General features: G+C 50.2%; 1 protein-coding gene across 3 annotated transcripts in view; it reads left to right on the top strand.

Moving 5' to 3' along the window:
• Positions 1-24,647, top strand: part of LOC144770399 (uncharacterized) — a 643,183-nt gene that overhangs the window by 566,571 nt on the left and 51,965 nt on the right. For all 3 annotated transcript variants that reach the window (XM_078654899.1, XM_078654900.1, XM_078654898.1), the window contains exon 39: positions 22,985-23,193. In XM_078654899.1, the coding sequence (XP_078511025.1) occupies positions 22,985-23,193 (209 nt within the window). The remainder of the gene's footprint in view (positions 1-22,984; positions 23,194-24,647) is intronic.

The raw sequence follows: 24,647 nt of genomic DNA on the forward strand, positions 1-24,647 counted from the left end.
ATAGGCGACCGCTGCGTAAAAACCGACGACGTCACATGGAGCCACCAGACGGCCCATGCAAGGAGTATTGGTCAGCCTAAAGTTTCCGGATCTACCGTGATGCCTAGAAATTCAAAGGTAAGGAATCTATAGCTAGAAAGAGTCTCTACCAGATAATACGTTACCAAAGGTAAGTAACCTGTTCGTCCTGTCCGCACCTGTTCTTGAACTCTGTTTTAGCATCTGTGAGCCGGATGCAGACCTAACTGCCCTGCTCCTCCATGGCTCCATAGAATCTTGTACGCCACAAAGGAGCGAAGCAACTTAACAAAAGTTTTTTCCTCTTTGCCACCGCACCCCCCCATGTGTTGGGTGGGTGGAAAACAAAATAGCTATTTGAGCCCAAAAAGGGCAAAGAACAAAGGCACCACAAAGCGACGAAGGGCACCTAAACTTCCCACTCTTCTGCGATGGGAAGCAAAGTATGACATGGTAAGCAGGGTGTGGCCCTCTGTGGCTTCCTTGGATGCACTTTTTTTTTCCTTAGGGGCTTCCTAGCCATATTCTGCCATTCTGCAGGCAGTCTCTTTCCAGGTGCCTCGGCCTCAATGTCCCACATTCTGGCATCAAAGGACTTTTCAATTATTTCTTCATTGCCCTTGATGAGGACCCCTTTGCTGGCACAGACTTAAGACAGTCTTCCTGTTTTTCGGTTGCTGGATGTTCCTTTTGTCCATGTTGACCAGAAAGTTACTTAGGGTTGACCCAGGCAATGCGTCTCCTCAGTTGTATGACAGTGGCACTCGTGGCTAAACCACGTGTGCCTCTACAATGCTGCCTAAACCGCAAATGCATCAGTACAACACATGCCTTTCCCACACACGCCTTTACCACCCACGCCTTTACCACCCAATTTCGTGGTAAAGGCATGACCGATATGGGGATGTTTGGTAAAGATCACACCCTATGCCATCCGCCCTTAGCCCTACCAACTACTCCTCTCCCCCGAGCACCAAAAAGTACCCCGATCCCACCCATAGCCCTTAAAACTAACCCGACCCACTGAGCTAAAAACTTCTACAACCCCCCCTCGAGCCCTTAAAACCTCGCTGAGCCCTAAAAACTACCCCAACCCACTAAAACCCAGCCCCACCTACCTCTCTGTGTCCTCTCCTGATCCTTCCTATTCCTGGGCCCACCCATCTCAGCATCTAGACCACGCATTGCCTTAACAATGCATATGCGTGGTTAAGGCAAGTGTGCTTGTGCTGGAATGGCACGCATGGCTATGCCTGCATTGTACAGGCTATTCCCCCGTCTCCTCATGCCTGCATCCTAGAGTTTTGAATTCTAGAGTCGAGACTCTCTCTTCTAGAGTGCACTGTTACTCGGGAGGGTATCCTAGTGCTGATCAGGAGTGATGTTTAGCCAAACCTATGTCCTAGTGGGACTAATCAGCAATCCAGGTTTTCAGCTTCTTGCGGGATTCATGAAGTGAGGAGGAGACTGTTGTGTGTAGCAGCAGGTCGTTCCCTGCATTAGAAGCAATGTATGAGAAGGCTCGACCACTGAATCTGATTTTCATTTATGTGCAAGTAGCAGTCCAGACGAGCGTAGGTGTTGAGCAGGTTTGTGAAAGCAGATGTGATTGTTGAGTTATGCTGGTACAGTGTTATGTAGTGCTTTGAATGTGGTTGAGGAGTTTCGATTGTGTTAGTTGGTGTGTAGGGAGCCAGTGGAGATACTTCAGATGTAGTGCGATGTGAGTGTGGCGTTGGAGGTTGGGAGTGTTTCTGCTGCCAAATTCTGAATGGTCTGCAGCATTCTGGTGAGTGTTTTGTTAATCCCTGCATAGATCAGCTTATTTGTGACAAAGGCGTGCATGACCATTTTACGGGTGCTGATTGGGTGTCATTTGAAAATCTTTGTCACGGTCTTCAGGGTACAGAAACATGAGGTAGTGACAGCGTTGATTTAAGCAGTCATGTTGAGTTTTCTGCTGATGACGATCCCAAGGTTCGTTTGGTATGGGCGGTGGGGGTCGGGGTGGGTGTTGGCACCAGCAATTTAGAGCACCATGTGAATTCCCGGTGTAAAGTACTATTCCCCAAATATCATGATTTTGAAATTGTTGGTCAGCCTCAGACAGTTGGTCTTCATCCAGTTGGTGGTTTCAGTCTTGCTGGCATTGAGCTTGATCTGTGTGCTGGGCTTCTTGTCCATGAGGGTCTGATTCACAAAGGGCCTGTGCACTAGTGGCGGGACTTCGGCACTGCAGTTACTCACTGCGGAGGTCCTGCGACGAGTGCGGGCACCGTGACCAGTGAAGGCACTCCTGTCACTATAGCATGGCCTCTGCCTTGAGTGCGGAAGCCTTTTGTGAATCGGTCCCTGAGTGTTGTCTGTGTAGGAGAGGCCGGTGATGTCATGAGAGCAGATGATGCTGGCTAGAGGGGAATCTATATGCACTGAGTGTCTGGCTCAGCTGACATCAGAGATGTACGGTGCCAGGCTGACTAACTGGGTCTTTTCAGTCAGAAAAGAGCACACAGAAGATGGATGGAATGCTGAGCAATGCAAGCACTCACTCCAGTACAGAATGTTTGCATTGTTCGGTATTCCGTCCATCATTGTTGTATGGATTGTTGTATGGACGCGTATGCCCAGAAGTGGGTTCCATACTCACCATGCCACTGAAGTCAAGCTATCCTTGCTGATATGGGGTGATACCTGAAACCGGTCCTAGGATGCTTGTTACTGGACTGGGGAAGACCTTGCCTGGCAGTTTGGGCTGGACTGTTCCCATGGGGAGCGGGGTCAAGACTGATTTGCATATGGCTGAGTCCAAATTGGAATGGCGTTGTGAGGAAAAGAATAATGGATTTAGGCCCAGATCTCTGTACTGGGAGGGAGTGTTTGACATTGTTCAGCATTCCGTCCATCATTTGTTCTTTTTGCATTTTTCGCCGTAAGTGAGACCGGTATGCCCAGACGTGGGTCCCGGGCTCACCATGCCACTGGAGTCGAGCTATCCAGATCTCTTTACTGGGGTGAGTGTTTGATATTGTTCAGCATTCCATCCATCATTTATTCTTTTTGTACTTTTAGAAAGTGGACATTTCTACACTTACTGCTCTATGTCCCTGACAGCCTGTCTCCAATACACGTCTGGGGTGGATGAAAGCTACACTTTGTGCATTCCCAAGGGGTGCTCATTAGCAGGGAGTAGCAATCAGGCTACCAACTGCCTACTTGCTCTTTCATGCATTGAAATCAGAGACGTATCTGTCAACGGTGCAGTAAGTGTAGTAGAAACACAGCAGAGCAGAATCAGGCCTCTGAATTCTACCACCTAACTGGGGGAAAGAGGAGTAATTTTCCTTGCAGACATTAAAAACCATTTCACATTGTTGTACCTTTGACTGAAGTCAATGAGTTAGAATCCCAGAAAGGCAGACTCAGCCTCCATCCCAAGGTCAGTAAGAGTACCATTACATTTAGTGATAAATATTTGTTAGGAGCATACAGTAATAGCATTAAAAATCAAAATTCTTATCAACCTTTGAATGGAACATCGAGTCCATCATGGCCTGCGATGGGTAAGCCATACACACGTCACATACATCTTTGCAGTGAGTAATTGGAGCAATCTTACTCTAATTATGGAAAGCAACATTTTTTAGCCTTTAAAGCTGGTAGTTTGTACACAGTTCCTGTTATCTTAAATTAGTTATAGTTATTGTTTTTTTCTTTTGGAAGATTCTGAAGCTCAGAGGCCAGATGCAGTGCTGGCTATTTAGTGAGGTGAAGGCAGACAACAGGCAAAGAGTGCAGCAACAATGGCAGTCATCAGGTTGTGATTGGGAAGAACCACTGGAGCTAAAACTCCACTGCATAATGCATGAGAGAGTTCAGCAGTTGGGAAAAGGAAGTCATTAGAAGAAATCCACCAAAGGCAAAGGGAGTATAATCAAACAAAAAGGCAGAGAGTTGTGCAACTTGAAGATTTTAAGTGGGCAGTGATTGAAGAAAAGAAAATGAATGCTGCTGTCCTAGAAGAGACCAGTTTTAAGAAGATAAGTTTTGTATTGTACAGTTTGCAGGAAGTTTCCTCATCTTACTGAGAGCCTGAATTAGGTTTCGGCGGACGGGTTACTCTGTCACAACGGGGACAGTTATCCCATTCGCCGAAATATAAATCCCATAGGATATTGTGGGATTAATATTTTGGCGGACAGGATATCCATCACCGTTGTGACGTAGTAAACCGCCTGCCGAAATCTAAATCAAGGCCTAAGTCTTCCCTATATGCTAGTTTTTATTTATTCATTTTATTTGTAGAGCGCTTGGTTACACCAACGGTGTGTCCCCGCGCTAAGACACAATTAGATGAGTACTGCTGTTGCGAAGAAGGTCTTACATTTTTCCCTCAAAAGTATTGGAGAACAGCCACGTCTTTAGCTGTTTTCTGAAAACTCTTTCGCTAGGTTCCAACCTTGTCGATATTGGCAGGGTATTCCAGATTTTGGCCTGCCAGGTACCTGAAAGAACGGGCTCCCGTGCGGGCTACAAAAATTCTTGGAATTTTTACCTAAGCTAAGTCCATGGACCTTAAGTTACGACCCGGGATATATTTGGTCAGTAGTGGTTACAGGTAACTGGGACCCTTATGAGAGAGGATGCGGTGGCAATAGCACATTGCCTTGAACATGGCTCTTTTCTCCACTGGCAGCCAGTGTAGGGTGTCAAGAGCCTTCCTAGTGTTTGTTCTCCTGGGGAGACTGAGAACCAAACGTGCCGCAGCATTCGGTACCCGTTGTAATTTGGCTAGGCCTTTCTTCAAAGCTCCTAGGTACAGTACATTCCCCTAGTCCAGTTGCGAGGTGATAACCGCGTGGACTATGGTCTTTCTGGTTTTGGCTGGAAGTAGGTCTATAACTTTCCTGAGGGTTTTCATGGCACCATAGCACTTCCCGGTTACCTTCTGGATTTGGTTGTCGAAGGATAGTTTCTGGTCTAACCAGATTCCAAGGTTTTTCACCTCGGCTTTGGGGAGGGGGGCTTGGCCCAATTCTTCTGGCCACCAAGCAGATGACCATATGGTGGGTGTCTTCCCCACCACTAGTACCTCTGTTTTGTTGCCATTCAACCGGAGGCAGTGGCTTGACATCCAGTCAGCCACTTCTTTGAGACAATTGGCAAAGCTAGTTGCTGCGTGGTCTTTGTTTTGAGATAGCTTTACAATTAGGTGTGTGTCGTCAGCATAGGATATTATTGACACTTCGTGTTTCTCTACACACTCTGCCAGTGGTCCCACATATAGGTTAAATAGAGTGGGGCTTAAAGTTGACCCCTGTGGAACTCCTTGAGGCAGAGGGTAGCTGTCAGACAGGTGTGTACCTTGGGCAACTTGGAAGCTCCTTTCTTCTAAGAACGAGGTCAGCCATTTCAGGGCTGTATTCGTAATGCCGCAGGATTCTAATCTCTGAAGTAATAGTGGATGAGAGACGGTGTCAAATGCCGCGCTGAAGTCCAGTAGGATCAGCGCGGCTGTTTGTCCCTCATCCACATGTATCCTCAGAGCCTCTGTCGCCATTAGCAGTGCTGATTCTGTTGAATGTGCCATTCTAAAACCTGATTGTGAGGGGTGCAATAGGTCGTTCGCGTTGATGTGTTCCACTAGTTGTTTGTTGATGATTTTTTCTGCAATTTTTGCCACAAATGGGAGAAGCGAAATTAGGCGCAGATTGTCTAATCTGGTGTAATCAAGCGGGTTCTTTTTTTGATTGGTCTCACAATGGCTTGCTTCCATTTCCTCGGGACTATACCCGTCTGGAAGGAGCGCAGAATTTGATCCTTGATGTATGGTAGGATTGCTTCCATCCCCTGCATCATTTTATCAGGACGTGCCGGGTCTCTGGGCGAACCTGATTTTATTCCTTTTAATATGGTTTGTAGTTCCATGTTTCCTGGTATTTTAAAGCTCTCTAGAGTTACTTTAACTGAGGTAGTTGTTTCACCAGTATGCATGGTAGTCCCTAGCCGTGCCTCTTCCAGAAGGGTCTCGTATATTTTAGTAACTTTGTTGGAAAATAATTCAGTTATCTCATTGCAGCTTTCTTTGGTATTTGGGGTATTGGCTGTGGTTTCTTTTTGAGTTTTAAGGGAATTTAGGATGCTGAACATTTCCTTGTGTGAATTGTTGGCTGTGTCTATTTTATGTGTGTAGTATTCACACCTGGTTTTCTTAATCATTGCGTGATAGGCTTTCAGTTCCCCTTTATAATATTCTTTAGATTTATTACAGTGTATTATTACTAGTGTAACTGATAATTTCAAAAGGGAGACCTGGGAATGGCACAACAAGAGCATATCACATGAAAAATGCATATTGCATGAAGCTGCAATTCAAAAACCCCAAGAGACCTGCTCACAATCTAGAACTTGCTATCTGTGATATTAAAACAAAAAGTTCACACTTATCCAAATTTGAAGAGGCGCTCAAAGGATGTTTCAAACTATATTATTAGTCACCTAAATGAAGAAAGGCACTTAAAAAGATAGCTGAGAATCTAGAAGAGCTGTTAAAACATTTTGATGGAGTGCAGCAAATCATATGGATAGCAAGACAGCACAGGGTAGTAACAGTGCTTAAGGCAAGCTGAGAGTCTACTGTACTTCATCTTGAGCACCTTGCTACTGGTAGTGGTGAACATTCACATAAAGCCAAAGGATTGCTTTATGACATTAAGTCAGAGAAGATTGGTTATTTCTTGCACCGTATTAGTGGACTGTTCTGTTGAAAGGATCCTGCTCCTACAGAGAACTGTGAACAGAGACCCAGGACATCAGTGAATTGTGGTGTACCAGAAACTCACCTCAGTACCGAGAAAACCCCAACCAGCTAGCATCAGTGTCACATTAGCTCTTCGTGCTATAGCAAAGTAGCCAATGATTAGACAACCTAGAACATGCGACTTAGGACCAACTCTGGAATGGTGGGAAGGGAGAACACTCTTTTGTTATACTCTCATACCAGTCCACAACAAGAGTAAATAAGAGACATGGGTAAGGTTAAAATATTTATTTTAACAACGTGCTCTCAGGTGCAGTATCTTTGCCAACATAAGCAGACATATCATTAGAAATAATATGGTCAGAATTGTTACAATTACATAAAATGCAAAGGGAGAAATCATATTACAATGATGGTGAAAACAGGTCTTATAGCGCCTAGTTATAACACCTTACCTATCTAGGACCTATGTTTATAAACTATAGAAGGTCTCTTAGGCTTGTACGGGGGACCCATTACCTCTCAGCTCAGCAAGAGTAAATCACATCAGGATCAGCAAAAGCTCTCTGCATCCCTGGAAACGGAAAATCTTCCAAGTGTGTGAAATCATGGCTGCAGTGTAATAATAAAGGCGCCAGGATTTCAGTTGGCTCACAGCTGCCATTTGTTGTGTCTAAAAATGTTAGCCGATCAGTTCGAACAACAGCTACCATGTTATGATAACCTTGACGGCTTCAGCACTCACTGTGCAGACTAGGGTCACGATGTAAGTATAGGGATGTCGAAAACAAGCCTTTCCCATGTGAAGACATTTGCGCAGCCTAACTTACAAAAACAGCTATATGCAGTGTCGTGTGCAAAAGCAGCAAAAGATAAAATGGTGTTTAAACTTCTAATAAGCCATGCTAACATAACATGTGTGCAATACCAGGCCTTAGCCCACACTACAGTTCTTTTCTCTGCACAGCTCTGCCTGGTATCTGCTGCCCCCATTGCTGCTACTGACCCTCTGGTCAGGAGTTCAAGACCTTTCTCCACCCGCAGGCTCCCGCCTGCGCCTCATTCCTGGAGGTCTAGTGGTAGAGCGTCACTGCTCTGCTGCTGGGCTGCCCTCTGTCTCTCGTTTTCTGCTTTTTGCACCTTGTTGATTCTGCTGCCTTTTCTAATTCTTTTTCTTTCCCTTTTTGCACTTTTGCACTTTTCTATTTTCTTTGCTCCTTTGCTTCGCCACCCTTACCCCGTTGCTGTTATCCCCTGCGGCCCCGCCCGCCTCCAGTGACTCCTTCCTACTCCCTGTGATTCCCAGCTGTCCAGCCCCCCCTTGCACACTACTTATGTCCTCTGTGCGGACATGGTGCTGGCGCGCCAAAGGCAAGCCTGTCCGCACCCAGTGCCACGGACACTGGTTCCCGGACCTTCCACCGATACAAAGCCAGCACCTCCCTCGCCCTCAACACTGGATGCCATGCCGACTGCCACCTTGCATAACTGATGGCACCCAAGGACCCTTCTCCTGCCGAAACTGCAGCTACACCCATGTCCACCTCCACACTCCATCTCCTCTAGTCGAGCAGCCGGCCAACAGCTCACTCGACTGGGTCAGCTGCATCCTCCTCAACCCGCGATCCCTTCACAAACATGCTACAGAAATCTGGGACCTCCATGACGCAGTCTCTCCCGACATTGCCTTCCTCACGGAAACGTGGACTAACCCTAGCTCTGGCCCAGACATCGCCACTGCCATCCCCGACAGCTACAAAATCACCTGCAAGGATTGTGCTGACCGACCAGAACAAGGCATCGCCATCGTCCACAAAAGCACCCTCTGACCACCTACTTGGACGACCCAACGACAACCATGGAACACCTCCACTTCCAGACCCAGACTAACCCCCAAACCGCCCTCTGCAACACCCTCATCTACAGGCCTCCCGGCCCCTGCCCGCCTTTCACCGACACCATTGTCAACTTCATGGCACCCCAGGCTCCCTCATCCACCGATTACATCCTACTCAGTGACCTCAACTTTCTCCTGGACAACCCCAGTAACCAGAACACTAAATCCCTTCTGGAGAACCTCACCAACATTGGACTCCAGCAGCTAGTCACCGCTGCGACCCACGCAGCGGGACACAACGCTCAACCCAGTCTTCTCTGCCAGCAGAAACATCACCTACAGCCACACAACCAAACTCCTCTGGACTACCACCACTGTGTGCATTTCGCCCTCACCACACCCACCGTACACCACAACCCTCACTCCACTCACCCATCCACGTAGCTGGAACAAAGTCACCGGAGAACATCTCACTGCCTTCCTCAGTACTACCACACCGCTGCCATCAGCAGACGCTTACATTTCAGCACTCAACCTTCACCAATGGATCTCCAACTGCGCCAACACTCTGGCACCCCTCAAGAAAGCACCCAGCAAGCAACACTCCAAGAAAGCCTGCTGGTGAGCTCTCTCCCTCCACGGGTCCAGACGCACCTGCAGATGACTCGTGAAGAGATGGAGGAACAACAAAACCCCAGAAACCCTTGCAATCTTTAAAACCTCCATCACCGCACACCACCTTCTCCTCACAACCACTCTTTGCCATCATCAAGGAGTTTCCCAGGCCCAACAGCAAGACTACCAACATCCCACCCTCCCAATATCTCTGCAACAAACTCAGCACCTTCTTCCACCACTTGATCAAGCATATCTATGACAGCTTTGACACCCAAGACCCTCACACCACCATACGCAGCCACGCCACACCCCAACAGATCCTGCTCAACTGGACTCCACTCACTACAGACGACACGCTCAAGACCATGAAGAGCATCTACTCCTGAGCCCCCTTGGACACATGCCCGCATCACATATTCCTTAGAGCAGCCACCTCCATCGCCCCAGAGCTTCGCCACACCACAAACTGCTCCATCGAGACCCACCTTCCCTGATGTCTGGAAACACGCCAAGATCAACCCTCTTCTAAAGAAATCATCTGCTGACCCGACAGACCTTAAGAATTTCAGACCCATCTCCCTGCTCCCCTCCCCAGCCAAGATAATCGAGAAGGCCATCACGCCCAACTCTCTGAGTTCATTAAAGCAAACCACGTCCTGGACATCTCCCAATCCGGCTTCAGGAGCAACCATAACACCAAGACTGCACTCCTCGCCGCCACCGACGACATATGCTCCCTCCTCGACTGAGGTGAAAACACAGCCCTCCGCCTCCTGGACCTCTCAGCCGCCTTCGACACCATCTCCCCACTGCACCCAAATCAAGAGACTCCACGACAAGGCCTCACCTGACGAACACAGCGAGTTAGGCTACCTCAATTCCTCCCCGAACCCACAGAGAACATCTGCGAAGTCCCCCAGAGTTCCTCCCTGATCCCCACCCTCTTCAACGTCTACATGGCCCCCCTTGCGACCATCGTCAGGAACTACGGACTCAACATCTTCTCCTAAGCCGACGATACCCATCTGATCCTCTCCCTCACCAACGAACCAACAACCGGCAGAAACAACTGCAACAGAGGAATGAAGGCCTTCGCCACCTGGATGAAGAGCAGCTGCCTCAAACTGAATTTGGATTAGACCGAAGTCCTCATCCGAGGACCCTCACCCTCAGCTTAGAACAACTCATGGTGGCCCTCCACACTGGGAGCCTCGCCAACCCCCACATACGGAACCTCAACATCATACTGGACTCCTCGCTCACAATAAACCAACAGATCAACGCCATCCTCTCATCATGCTTCCACACGCTCCGCCAGCTACGAAAGACATTCAGATGGATCCCCACAGAATCCAGAAAAACAGTCACCCACGCACTCATCATCAGCAGACTCGACTATGGCAACACGCTGTACGCCGGAGTCACTGAGACACTCCTCAGAAAACTTCCGAACATTCAAAATACCGCAGTCAGACTGGTCCTCCGCATCCTTCACCACAGCCACATCATCAAACACCTCGGAGAACTCCACTGAGGCCGAGTCAACAGAAGGATCACCTTCATGCTCCTTACGCACGCCTACAAAGCCCTCTACGACACAGGAGCAGCAAATCTGAAAGAAACAGGTTAGTGTTAGATTCTTTACCTTAGAATATCCCCAGGCGTCAGGCTGGATCCGTAAAGTTTTCAGCAGCAGTACCCTTGCGTGTCGGTAGGCTTCGTCTGCTGCTCCGCGTCCGTCGTCGGCGTCGTGATCTCCGGGATGACGTCGTCGGAGTACTTAGACGCCGCCCTCGCGCGCTGACGTCCGTTAGTCTTTTTTCCGCGCCAGCAAGCGCAGATCCGGGAAAAGCAGTACTCTTAGTCATTTTTGGACTAATTTTTTGATCTGTTTTGGATCTCTTTTTCGAGTCGACTTTGACTCCTGGTGCCATAGGGATGCCTGGCTTCAAGCCATGCAACGCCTGTCACCTGCTAATGTCGGTGACCTACCCCCACCATTGGTGTTTCTACTGCCTCTGGGCCGACCACGACGACAAGTCGTGCCACGACTGCCGGGCCTTGACTTCGAAAGCTAGGCGGGAGCAGTCCCGCAACTGCTCGAGATCCGGCAGTCGACTCGAGGTCCCGGTCGAGGAGGAGGTGGAGGGACCAGTCGCGGAGCCGCAGGCGTCGCTCGTAGAAGTCATCGCCAGCACTCGTCGGGCTGTAAGTCCTCCGGTAAGTCGAGGCACTCAAAGAAGAAGTCGAAGAGGCAACATCGCTCTTCTGAATTCCCTCGCCGCTCACGTGACGCGGCTGAGGTTTCGGGCGACACCGCCTGTGCGGCTCCTTTGGAGCCGCTGGTGTCGCCTCCAGGCCCATACCCTCTGGTCCCTGGCCTGCGAGCAACGCCGGAGGAGATTCTTGACTTCTTCATTGCCATGAGTACTCACTTCCCTCCATTGAGGCCTGCCGGCACGCCTTTGGGCCCCGCAGACCCGACTTGGGGCCTAGGCGGGCCAGTGGCTCCGACCCCGACGCTGTCGGGTGCTTCAGCCCCGGCGCCATCGTCGACTTCGGTCCCGATGCCGCCGGCCTCCATGGGATCCGTCACTGGATCCCAGTCGACGGCAGTTGACCTTACGACCCTTCCGCTGGCGCCGACCCCCATGGTGTCGCTCCCGGCGCTGTCCTCGGACGACGTTGGCCCCAGTTTCAGCCCGGGTCCGGCGTCGGAACGGCGCCGCTCGGTGCCGTCTCCGGCGTCGATGGGTGAGGCCTTCATCTACGACCCGGCTCCGTCATTCCAACCTGTTTACCAGGACACGGATGAAGGGGAGGACAGGGAGGGGTCAGAGGACCCTCTGGCAGACGAGCTAGGGGAGGCCAGTGGTCTGGACACTTCGCCCGACACTGGATTCATATCTCCTCCCTCCGTGGCTACGGAGGAGGGTGCCACTTATGGTGTGCTGTTGCGCAGGGCAGCCAAGGCCTTGGCTCTTGAGCTCCCTGCTGCGGCCGTGAGGACTAATCTCCTCACTGAGGTGCTTCAGCCGCCAGTAAGCTCCTTGGAGCCTCTACTGCCGTTCAATGAGGCCCATACTGACTTTCTGTTGGGCACCTGGTCCAAGCCCTCCACAGTGCCCGCTGTGGATCAGAACGTGGCCCGATGCAACAGCGCAGCTCCGGGCGACCCTAGCTTTCTGTCCGTGCACCCCACCCCCGAGAGCCTGGTGATCCAGGCCTCTACGTCCCAGACTGCATTCGCAATCGCTCCCCCGGATCGGGAATCCAAAAGGTTTGATCAGTTTGGGAAGAAACTGTTCTCATTAAGTTTGGCGTTGCGGTCTATCAACACCGCTTGCCTTTTGGGCCGTTATACCCACTCGATGTGGGACACGGTTGCGGACGTGCTGCCCCAGTACCCGGAGGAGGCCCGGGCCCGGCTCGCCCAAGCCCTTGCTAAGGGCGGGATGCGGCGCGTCATTCCATCAGGCGTGGACTGGATACCACGGTCTAGCTGGGAAGAGCGATTTCCACGATTGTGGTGGTTCGCAACCACGCCTGGCTGAGGTACGCCAATTTCTCGGGGGATGTCCAGGCCTGACTCATGGACATGCCCTTCGATGGCCGTCGCTTGAGCGTTTCAAGGACTCCAGGGCAATGGCCAAGTCCTTGGGCCTGTCGGGCCAGCGCCAGCAAACTTATGCTTTTCGACCATTTCGTGGTCAAGGAAGGGGCATCCCCACACGTCCTGCCAGCCACAGGCCGTAGAACCAGCTTCAACGCGGCCGCGGACATGGTAACCACCGTGGCGGTGCCGGGGGACAACGGCAAGGTCAGTCCACATCCGCTCCGGCAGCATCTGCCTCAAAGCCTTCCTAGTCCGACCTTTCAGGCCCATTCGACGCCAGTGGAGGGCAGGGTCCGCCATCACCTCCTCCACTGGCGCTCCATCAAGTAGGACAGGAGGGTGCTGCAAATCGGCCGACGGGGCTACTCCCTCCCCTTCGAGGAGAACCCTCCAGCCATGCCACCGCAATGCCACTGCAATGCCACCGCATGTCGGGGAATCACTTGCAACTTCTGCAGGAGGAAGTCATGGCCCTCTTGGCCAGGGAGGCCATCGAGCGCGTTCCTGGGCCAGAAGTAGGACATGGTTGCTACTCCCACTACTTTCTGGTGCCCAAGAAGGGCAAAGGAGGCCTACGCCCTATCTTGGACCTCCGGAGCGTCAACGACTTCCTCCGGAAGGAGAAGTTCAAAATGCTGACTCTAGCTCAGGTCCTAGCTGCCCTAGATCCTGGAGACTGGATGGTGGCGTTGGACTTGCAGGACGCATATTTCCACATCCCCGTCCTGCCGGCGCTACCTGCGGTTCACGGAAAGCCACGAGGACTTTCAGTTTACCGTGCTCCCCATCGGCCTTACCAGTGCCCCTCGGGTGTTCACGAAAGTGATGGCGGTGGTTGCAGCTCATCCGCGCAGATTTGGGGTTCCAGTCTTCCCCTATCTCGACGACTGGTTGTTGAAGGCGGACTCGCCCCAATCAGTCGTTTCCCACCTCCAGACTATGGCCGACCTCCTGCACTCGCTGGGGTTCTCCATCAACGTGCCGAAGTCGCACCTGTGCCCCTCTCAGAAGCTCCTTTTCATCGGAGCGGTTCTGGACTCGGCACAGTTTCGGGGTTATCCCCCCGAACAGCGGGTTCGAGATATTCAAGCTCTGATTCCGATCTTTCAGCCTTTATCCCGCGTTTTGGTCAGGTTGACTCTGCGGCTCCTGGGGCGGATGGCCTCCTGCATCCTTCTGGTGCATCACGCCAGGTGGCGGATGCGGGATCTGCAGTGGGACCTGAAGTTTCAGTGGGCACAGCATCAGGGCAACCTGTCCGACCATGTCCTGATCTCGGAGGGCACTGCGAGTCAGTTGCAGTGGTGGCTCACGGACCGCGATTGGGTCAGCGGCAGATCCCTACCCCTACCCCTACCCCAACCGGAGCACGTAGTAGTGACAGATGCGTCCCTCCTGGGTTGGGGGACACATGGGAGAGGCGGAGATCAGAGGCCTCTGGTCTCCGGCGGAGTCCCGGCTCCATATCAACCTTCTGGAGCTGCGGGCGATCCATCTTGCGCTGAAGGCATTCCTTCCCTCTGTCCGGGGAAGTGTAGTGCAGGTGTTCACGGACAACACCACCGCCATGTGGTACTTCAACAAACAAGGCGGGTGGGCTCGTGGACCCTTTGTCAGGAGGCCCTGTGCCTCTGGACATGGCTGGAACACCAGGGCGTCACCCTGGTGGTTCAGCACCTGGCAGGTTCCCTGAACGCCAGGGTGGAAAAACTCAGCCGCCGGTGAATGATGGATCACGAATGGCGTCTGAACTCGGACGTGGTGCAAGGTCTTTTTCGGAGGTGGGGAGAGCCTTGGTTAGATCTATTCGTCACCGAAGAGAACACGCAATGTCATCAGTTCTGCGCATAGGAATTTCCAAGGCGGCACTCGCTCGGAGACGCTTTTCGTCGCGAGTGGAGCTGCGGTCTGTTGTACGCCTTCCCGCCTATACCACTTCTGCCAAGAGTGCTGAAGAAGATCAAGCGAGACCGGGCCCCAGTCATCCTTGTGGCTCCGGACTGGGCACGAAGATACTGGTATCCCGAGCTAGTCAGCATGTCAGTCGATCCCCCGATTAGTCTGCCTCTTCAGAAGGACCTTCTGACGCAGCAGCAGGGGATGGTCCTCCACCCGAACCTGTCCAGTCTCCACCTCCATGCGTGGAGATTGAGCGGCGACAGTTGAGGCCATTGGACTTGCCTCCTGAAGTCTGTGATGTGATTCTGGCAGCCAGGCGTCCCTCCACAAAATTGGTATACGCCTGCAGGTGGAATAAATTTGTGGCATGGTGCACAACAAAGGCTGTGGATCCACTCTCTGCCCCCCTTTCAGAGGTTTGCGTCTTTCTTTTTTCTCTTGCCCAGCAGGGCTCTGCTCTGGGCACTATCAAATGCTACCTCTAGGCCATATCAGCCTTCTTGAGGCTTCCTTATCAGCCTTCTCTTTTCAAGTCCCCTGTTGTAAATAGATTCTTGAAGGACATCACACACATGTTTCCTCCTGTTCCTTTCGTGATGCCTCAGTGGGACTTGAACCTTGAACCGACTTAACTGATGTGCGCTCCCTTTAACCCACTTCATAACTGTCTTCTGACTCTTAAAACTGCATTCCTGGTGGCCATCACCTCGGTCAGAAAAGTGAGTGAGCTCCAGGCTCTATCTTATAAACCTCCTTTCCTCTCTGTCCATCCAGACAAGGTTCTTCTGAGGACTCGTCCTTCTTTCCTGCCCAAGGTGGTTGCAGCCTTTCATATTGGGCAGTCCATCACCTTGCCCACCTTCTTTTCGCCTCCGCATTCCTCGAAAGAGGAAGAGAGGCTCCACCGTCTGGACCCAAAACGTACGCTATCCTTCAATCGAGACCACACACGCCTGTTCCAGGTGGAGCTCTTTGTTGGTTACGTGGGCGCTAAGAAGGGATGAGCGGTGCACAAGCGGACCATCTCTCTGTGAGTCGTCTTGTGCATCAAGGTTTGCTATTCCTTGGTGAAGAAGGAGCCTCCTGTGGGGCTGTGCGCCCATTCCACTCGGGCCACGACGGCTACTACTGCCTTGGGTCGGGGAGTCCCCTTGCAGGACATCTGTCAGGCAGCTACGTGGGCCTCGCTGCACACGTTGGCTAGGCACTACTGCCTGGACAGCCAAGTCGGAGAGATGGTTTATTCGGCCGTTCCGTTCTCTAGGACTTTCTGGTGTGATCTTGGTTCGCAGACCCACCACCGGGGTTGGTATTGCTGGGGTATCTATTCTAAGGTAAGGAATCTAACACGAACCTGTTTCTTTCAGATGCACAAGTTACTTACCTTCGGTAACGATATATCTGTAAGAAACAGGAGTTAGTGTTAGATTCCTTACCGCCCCACCCATCCTCCCCGTTCTGCGAACTGATATCTAGGGTTAAGGTATCTCCCTTTGTTCGCCCTAGTTTCATGGCACCAGTGTCGGTTTCTATCATGCTCTGCGTTCCTGGTGCGGAAAGCTAGGTACAGAACTGACGTCAGCGCGCGAGGGCGGCGTGTAAGTACTTCTACGTCATCCCGGCAATCACGCTGACGACGTCTGACGCGGAGCCGCATATACGACGCCTACCGACGCGCAAGGGTACTGCTGACGAAAACTTTCCGGATGCAGCCTGACGCCTGGGGATATTCTAAGGTAAGGAATCTAACACTAACTACTGTTTCTTACAGATATATCGTTACCTAAGGTAGGTAACTTGTGCACTGAACCACCACCTCTCATTCTGATTCCCGACCACACACCGCTGCTCCGCCGAGGTCCCCCTTGCCATTCCCTCAGATCCACAAGAAAAGAACCGGAGGAAGATCCTTCTCCTACGCCGCCGCCAAAACCTGGAACGCCCTGCTGACCCACCTCCGACAATCCTAGTCACTGACCCAGTTCAGGAAGGACCTCAAGACCTGGCTCTTCGACTGAACACCATAGTGCAGACAGACCAGCAGTCTCCCATCTGACCGACACCCCCCCTTCCCAACTCCCCCCCCCCCCGTTTCCGCACTCAGTGCCTTGAGACCCTCACAAACCTTGATTGATTGCTTGACTCAAGGGAAACTGCCCAAGACCTGCCATGGTAGCTGACCGATCGAAATTGTCCTGTATTTGATCTTTCTTCCTCCCACATTCATAGCTCACTTTTGTGACTGATGCATCACTACTGGGTTGGTGGGGGGACGTCTAGAGGACCCTGGTCTCCAGCGAAAAGTTAGCTCAACATCAACCTACTGGTGCTTTGGGCCATTTTATTTTGCACTAAAGGCTTTCCTACCAGCTCCCCCAGGGGAAACTTGTGCAGGTTCTCCCGGAGAGGACCACTGGCATATGACAATATAACAAGCAGATTTGAGTGGGGTCCTGCATCCTGTTGCCAAGAGACTTTCTCTCTGGAGGTAACTGGAGCAGTAGAACATCTTTTTGGTAGCCACCTACCTTTCGGGGTCCCTGAATGCCAGAGCAGACAAATTGAGCAGACATCACTTGGTGCCTCATAAGGTGCACCCTGTATCCTGAGGTGGTGCAGGGTGTATTCACACACTGAAGAGAGCTATGGCTAGACTTGTTATCCACAGAGAGAACATGCTATGTTAATGGTTTTGCATATTGGAATTTCCACAAGAGCGCTCTTTGCAAGGCACATTCCGGTTGGCATGGAACGAGGTCTGTAGGAAGGTTGACCCCTGACTATGGTTGCCCCCAACTTTTTGCCTGGTGTTTTGCTGGTTTTCTGACTTAGTTGACCTGAGGCCCTGCTGTTCAGGACCTCAGGCCCACTGCTCTCTCTGTAAAATGGATTCCATGTACCTTAGGTACATATCTAAATTGGATACTGAGCCACCTTACCAGTCCCTGTACAGTGTACCCTAGGTACCCAGGGCATAGGTGTACCCAGGGCCTACCAGGGGCTGCAGCATGTATTATGCCACCCCTGGCTGGCCATCCAAAAACTGACACAACTGGCTGCACGACAGCTGGGGCAAGGTGGTGTACACACCCTTTGCTTTAGATATAGTATACCTATATCTAACCCTAAAATGGACACACAGATCTCCTATCAGTCACTCCTATGGCAGGCCTTAACAATCCTGAAGGCAGAGTGCTTGGAATCGTGTGAGATGGTGCTCTAGCATGAGCTGAGCCTGTCTGCGGCTTTCGGGATCCATCCCTTAGCCGTTTCCATGATATCGCATACCATATACTCTTAAGTGCATTATAATCCTCGCGGTTATGTGCCAACTCTGGTATCGCTTTATCAAAACATGTCGAGTAAGGTGTCATACGAATTGGAATACTAACCCCTCGCCAATTCTGGCGACGGGGTTAGCATTCCACCCTTCTAGAGGGACACGACATGCCTGTAACCTATAACCCGGTTAAAAGTCAGACAGAGCCTTAGCATCCACAAAATGGATGCTGCCACCGAGACACAAGTCTGCCCTCCTGCTGCTGGGAGTCCTCCCAGAGCAGGAGATAAGGACAAAGGGTTTCCTGCCAGGGGCGGTGCCAGCACCGTCCCAGACAGGGTTTTGTGTATTGTAGGTAGGCAGGGCTTTAGAGGAAGGTGACTGCACGTGGCACCCCGGTGCTCACTGTGCATAGGCTGGCTGGAACCAGTTCCAGGGTCACTCCAGACCCTGTGCTGGGGAAAAGCCCGCCAAGGAAGTGGGTGTAACCACCCCCCTCCTAGTCCCACCCATAGGGCAGGACTTAGTCGCGTGCCAGCCCCTTTTTACAGGATAAAGGTAGAGACTGGCCCCCTTCCAAAGCAGATCATCTTTGAATCCTGAAACTACTTTCTGCGAAAGGAACTCAAGACTTCTTCCTAAGATTTCTCCCTTGTGACTAAGGAGTAGTCACCCTGCATCCGCAGGCACCATCTAAGAACACTGCGGTCTGCTGTAAGTCCTTCCTCCGGAATCCGACTGCCCAGCTCGACGAGAACCGGCTTCCCTGGCACCTCTGACCTCTACCCACCTCTACAGCCCAGCTGAGAACCGTGGGTGCGACGAGACCTCAAGGGACCGGCCATCTGCAAGACTGCACGACTTCTTTCCAGCAAGCCCGCCGAGTATTCCACTGGTGAGTGCTTTGGGGTCCGAGAAGCCCCGACTCTGAGCAGCTCCAGCTCCGAAGTGCAGCCCCCCAGCATCTCCACGATCTGCGTGGGGCCCTTCTGCTTTCCGCTGCTCACCGCGTTGTTTGGCTACTAGCCCGTCGGCTTGTGGCCTTCCTGACGACGCCCGACGACAATTCTGCTGCTGGTCTGGTTGCTCCAGACTGGCCCTTGCTCCCTTCCAGAAGAGGAGCACCCCGGACCCTCCTGGTCCACTCAAGACGCCATTTTGAGTCCACCGCGTGGGCTTGAATTAGCCAAGGCTTGTTGCCCAATCCTGGGTAACTTCGACGCCAACGACTTCATCCTTCGTGGGACAGCTCGCACCTCCATCCTGGTCGCCGACAACGCCTCCTGGTCCGAGAGACTGCAGAGCCCAGCAGCGCCCACTCACCTGACTGCGGTGACTTCGCCCGGTGCCATCCTGGTGCCCACTTAATCACTGGCTAGTGATTCAAGAACTTGGTCCCCTCTGCTTTCAGGTTTCTTCTTCCTTGATCCAGGCTTGGATCCATCGAACTTTCCTTCACTGGTCGCCTGCCAGCAACTTCTTCCTTCCAGGCTCCCGGTCCGGCAACGAGATCCCCGACGTCTTTTCAGACCTATGCAGCTGCAGCCCCTGGGCTAGGTAACTTCGGCACTTCGGTGTCCCAGCATAGCCTCACTATCCTAGGGTCAGGATCCACTGTCGTTTTCTTCCCACCAGGTCGGGTTCGCCCGTGAACACTAACTTTGTGAATTCTAGCTTCCATAGACTTTGTCCCGCATCCCGCGTGAGAGTGCACACTCTGCACCCGAGTTCCCTAGGCCTCCTGCTAGTAATCTAAAGGTTCAGTAGTCCAGTCCTAGCGATCCCAAAGCCTCTGAGAATCGTTACTTACCTGCTAGTAATTCGCATTCCACTTTTAGCGTATATGGTTTTTCGTGCCCCTCGGGCATTTGTGTAACGTGCTAACTTAAAAGTATTTTCGTAAGAGTTTTGTTGTGTGCTTAGCACCCTGTCCTCATAAAGAGTACAGGGTTGTTGTGATTCTAATAAATACATTGTTTATTTTCATAACACTTGTGTGGTGTCCTTTCACTGGGTGTTCAAGGGGTAATGTGATGGTAAAACAGCTGGCTTAACACGCCCTCTAGAGTCTTAGCCTTAGACTGCTCGTATCCATGCTACTAGGATAGCTGGTCTATAAGGTTGACTTACAACCAATCATCAATAAGGGTTGTTTGGACTGATATATAGTGATCACTAGAATAGTGAGCACTGCACATCAGGCCAACTTCTCACAAGGTCTCTTGCGCTCCTTCTCACCTTTACCTCTCCTGCCCTGACTTCTGAGGAAGATCACAAGCAGCTAAGCCCAAGTCATTTAGTTGCCCCAGACTGGGCCGTGAGGGTGTGGTACTCATAACTGCAGAGCATGAGAATCTGGCCTCCGATCAGGCTACTAATTCAGGATGACCTCCTAGCTCAACAACAAGACAGGGTCCTCCATCTGAACCTCCATAGCTTACATCTCCATGCATGGAGATAGAGCAACTGCAGTTGACTGCGTTTGAGTTGTTATCTGTAGTGGTGAATGTCATGCTCCCTGCCAGATGCTCCTCTCCGAAATCCATCTATTGTAGGCACCGGGGCAAGTTTATTGCCTGGTGTGGATCCCAAAATACTGACCCATTACAGGCTAACCTTTAGACTTTCACTTTGGTCTTTCTCTGGCCCAGCAAGGCCTTGCAGTGAGGTGAGCAGTGTAAAAGGTTATTTCTCAGCCCTTTTGGCCTTTCTGTATTTGCGGGGCCAGCCATCTGTTTTTAAATCACCAGTTGTAATGCTGTTTGTTAAAGGTTTGGCACCCTTGTTCCCTCCGAAACAGTACATGATGACCCACTGGGACCTTAACTTTGTCATGACATTTCTTATGTGTATGTCTACGCACCGTTGCTTGCTGCATCTCTTGACCCTGAAAATGAGCTTCCTCCTGTGTCTGCTTGTTATATGAGTGAACTGCTAGCACTTTCAGTGCAGCTACTCTCCACCTCCACCTCCACCTTTCTGAACATACTGGTGCAGAGGACTCCGGCAGTCTTCTTACCAAACGTTTTGACTTCTTTCCACGTTGGGCAGTCGATCACTCTACCATTGTTCTTTGCTTCCCCTTATACCTCAAAAGAGGAGAAGAGGCTCCATCGGTTGAAAACCAAACTTTGAGTTTTTTACCAATTATACCAAGGTCCTTTGAGTTGACAATCCACTCTGTTGGGTTTTCTGGAGAATAGTTATGGAAGTCTGTCTAGAAGAGAACCCTGTTGGGATGGATAGTCTTCTGCATCAAGATATGTTATACACTGGTCAAGAAACAACAACGTGAGGGCACATTCCACCAGACCCAAGGCTCAACAGTGTTGGGGGTAGGAAACCTGTCCTTGACATTTGCCAGGCTGTGACGCGAGCATTTGTGTATGCGTTCACAAGGCACTTCTGTATTAACAGGCTCAACAAGAGGGACTCTTCATCTGTTCATTGTGCAGGGCTTTTTGGGTTGAGTCCCTTCCACAGACCATCATTTTTTGGGAGTTACTGCTTTGTTATCTGTTCTAATGGTGAGGAAACTGCAATTAGAAGTATTCATTAAAACGAGTTACTTACCTTCATTAAAGCTCTTTCTTGTGGATACTCTATCTAATTGCAGATTCATCACTGTTTTCCCATCTCCCCCTTCAATGCAATGGTCTCTATAACATATAAAAAGGTCCCAAATTAGCAGTCAGCATACTCTGCAACAGCTGTTTTACTCTCAGCATCTGAGGAAAGGGAAAAAGACAAGAAATTGGCACCAACACCCAGGGGTGGCATTTACATGTGTCTCCACTCCATCATTTTCAGGGCGGTACGGAACCAGTGCTGTGCTGCACAATGCCACGTGTCTGTGTGCAGGAAGAGTGCTGAAAAATTCTTTGTATCCATTCTTGCCCTTGGCAGATATTCTGAGGTGAGGAGTGAGTTTTTTGGTAGTGTATCAACCAGAAAAAGAATTATTGAAGAGGTGCCCTTCTCTTCTTTTCTATGCAGAGGTCGGGTAGCTGTGTGTAGGTGCCTTATTTTGTCTTTATGTCCTCCTTGTGAAGGAGGATTAGAGATTGCATCATGATTCATTTTTCTTCCTTTCCTGCTTAATTTAACTCATTTTAGTGCTAGTTGCCCATATCTGCTGGTTGTGCGATTATGACGTTATGCCTGGATGTCTTCCACTATGCAAAACGTTAGTAACACCCACTTGTTAGTCTCCAGAGTAGGATGTGTCAGACCCTTATCCATGGACTACTGATCTGGTATTGATTCTAGAGGTGAGGAATCCGCGGACAGAAGTATTCACTTGACAACAATGTTATTTACCTTGTGTAACCATCTTCCTACTGGATGTTCTGTCAACCTACAGATTCATTACTGACCAATGCGCCTCCCCAGACTTATGGCGTGAGTTTTACTGTTGACTGTAGGGTGCCAAGTGAGTTTTGTGCACAGCATTCCTCTCAAATTAGTCAGGCTTGTCTTCAAATCTGCAGATGTGGAGAAACAAGGACGAGAACTGACATTAGAGCGCTTCTGGTGTAACCATATATATCACAACTTGGGGTGGTACCAGAGTTGACTCAAAGGCATGGCTTCACCTATGTGTGTAGGAGCGTTAATGATATTGTTTCAGATCCAGTCTGGCTCCTGTTGGAGATTTAAGAGATGAAGAATCTGCAGGTTGATGGAGTAACCAACACTAACATAATTACTCAACCTATGTAACTTTCTGTGCATAACAACCATTTCTTCAATATTGATGGGGCCTGAGATGTCCCATATTGCTGAGCACAGGATTGGATTCATGTGTGAATGTCTCTGGTATGTTTCTTACCATCTCTAATCCGCACTTGGGTGTGTTTGAGTTGAGCTTCGCATAACCATGAATGGTTGTTCATTGTCTGTCTTTCAAGTTCCTTTCCAAGAATGCATGTGTTTCAAGATTCTGCTTTTCTCTGTTAGGTTGAGACGATGACCACAGAGCTGTCTGCTGAACGTAGCTTTGCTCAGAAGGCAGAGAATGCCCGGCAACAGTTGGAGCGCCAGAACAAGGAGCTGAAACTCAAATTCAATGAGCTGGACTCATCGACCCGAGCCAAGTACAAAATGACAATTGCATCACTAGAGAGCAAGATTTCACAGTTGGAGGAGCAGCTTGAGCAGGAGTCCAAGTGAGTAGCTGTCCAAGGATGAGTGAATGCTTGATTTCTTTAGTGCTCAGTGGGGTTAGAATATATTTCTAGCTGTTGGCCATTATCACACTCATGTTCGTTATGCCTTCAGAAAGAGGTGAAAGATGAGATGTCCAGAGATAGCTAAATCCTGAAGAAAACTGGGAGTTCCACTTTTTTGAGTGACCTTTTAAAAGCATGTTTTGCATTGATAGTTGATAAAACATACATCCCTTAATCAATTCTTCTAAGTGTACTGATGCAATTGAGCTACAATGCACTGTTTTCTGTGTGGATTGAATATTATACAATCCAATACAATAGTCTTTGTAATGGAGGGAAGGATGTGAGGTTTGTCCCATTAACTATTTTAAATGTTAATCTCAGTGTACTGGTGTACCCCTTTCGGGCCGTTATTAGCATTGTAAATACAGTATGACCGAATCTCCAGTGCTTAGGCTAATGAAGGCTTGGTGGGATCCTCGTGCCTAGTGACAAATGAGGTTTGCAACCTCAAACCCAGTGAATTCTCCTGAATGTCCATGGCGATGTCACAAGATCACGTCTCCGCTCTGCCCATGGGTAAGAAAGAGCTGCTTCTAAAGAAGGTTGACTTCACCTCTTTAAAAGTCCCTCTATGAAGTTGCATCCCTTGAGAGGAAACAGCCTCACAGTCTGTATTATGTGCTGCCTTTGGATATCTTTGGGTCTGTAGAAATCCGAAAATCTGGCACCAGTACTGACGCAGTAACTAATTCACCTGGAATAGCCATTAGAACAAGAAAGAATCATCACCAAATTATAGTTATAATGTTACATTAGGTTTGTAAAAGACTGTTTGTGGCATCTGTGACTGTAGATACACTTGCTTTGCATACTCCTGCCATCTAGTGTTGGACTTGGATGTTTGGAAGTTGTTTTTCTTTGAAGAAGTATTTTGAATCACAAGGTGTGCTGTGACTCCCTCCCTTGATCCACATTGTGCATGGGCACAGACTCCTTCTTAGATTGTTGTTTTCTGTTATTCGGTTTGAACATAGATTGAGAGGACACAAAGTTAATCGTGATCCTTATACCTTTGGAGGACTGCTGACTGCTTCTTGACGTTGGATTCCAGGATCTTCTTGCGCCCTTTGGGGACACATGTACCGACCTGGACTATGGAGACCAGAAAAGGGGTGATGGAATGAATTACCTTTTCAATACTGCTCTTGTGCAATTAGAAGTATCCGTGGCCAGAACACCATATTGTCCGTCGAAGACGATCTTGGCACTGTGGACACAGTTAAATGCACCAACAGATATCCTCCAAAACTCTGGACATTTTTTAAGAAGATGATTCATTTGGCAATGACGAATGCAATGATGGAGATGCATCTGGAATCCCAGCCCAAGGACCATGTCCTTGTGCGAGTCAAAATGCAAGAAAGAGGAGGAAGTCGAACCAACGCAGA

The sequence above is a fragment of the Lissotriton helveticus genome, chromosome 7, assembly GCF_964261635.1.
Source record: "Lissotriton helveticus chromosome 7, aLisHel1.1, whole genome shotgun sequence".
NCBI classification, from domain to species: domain Eukaryota; kingdom Metazoa; phylum Chordata; class Amphibia; order Caudata; family Salamandridae; genus Lissotriton; species Lissotriton helveticus.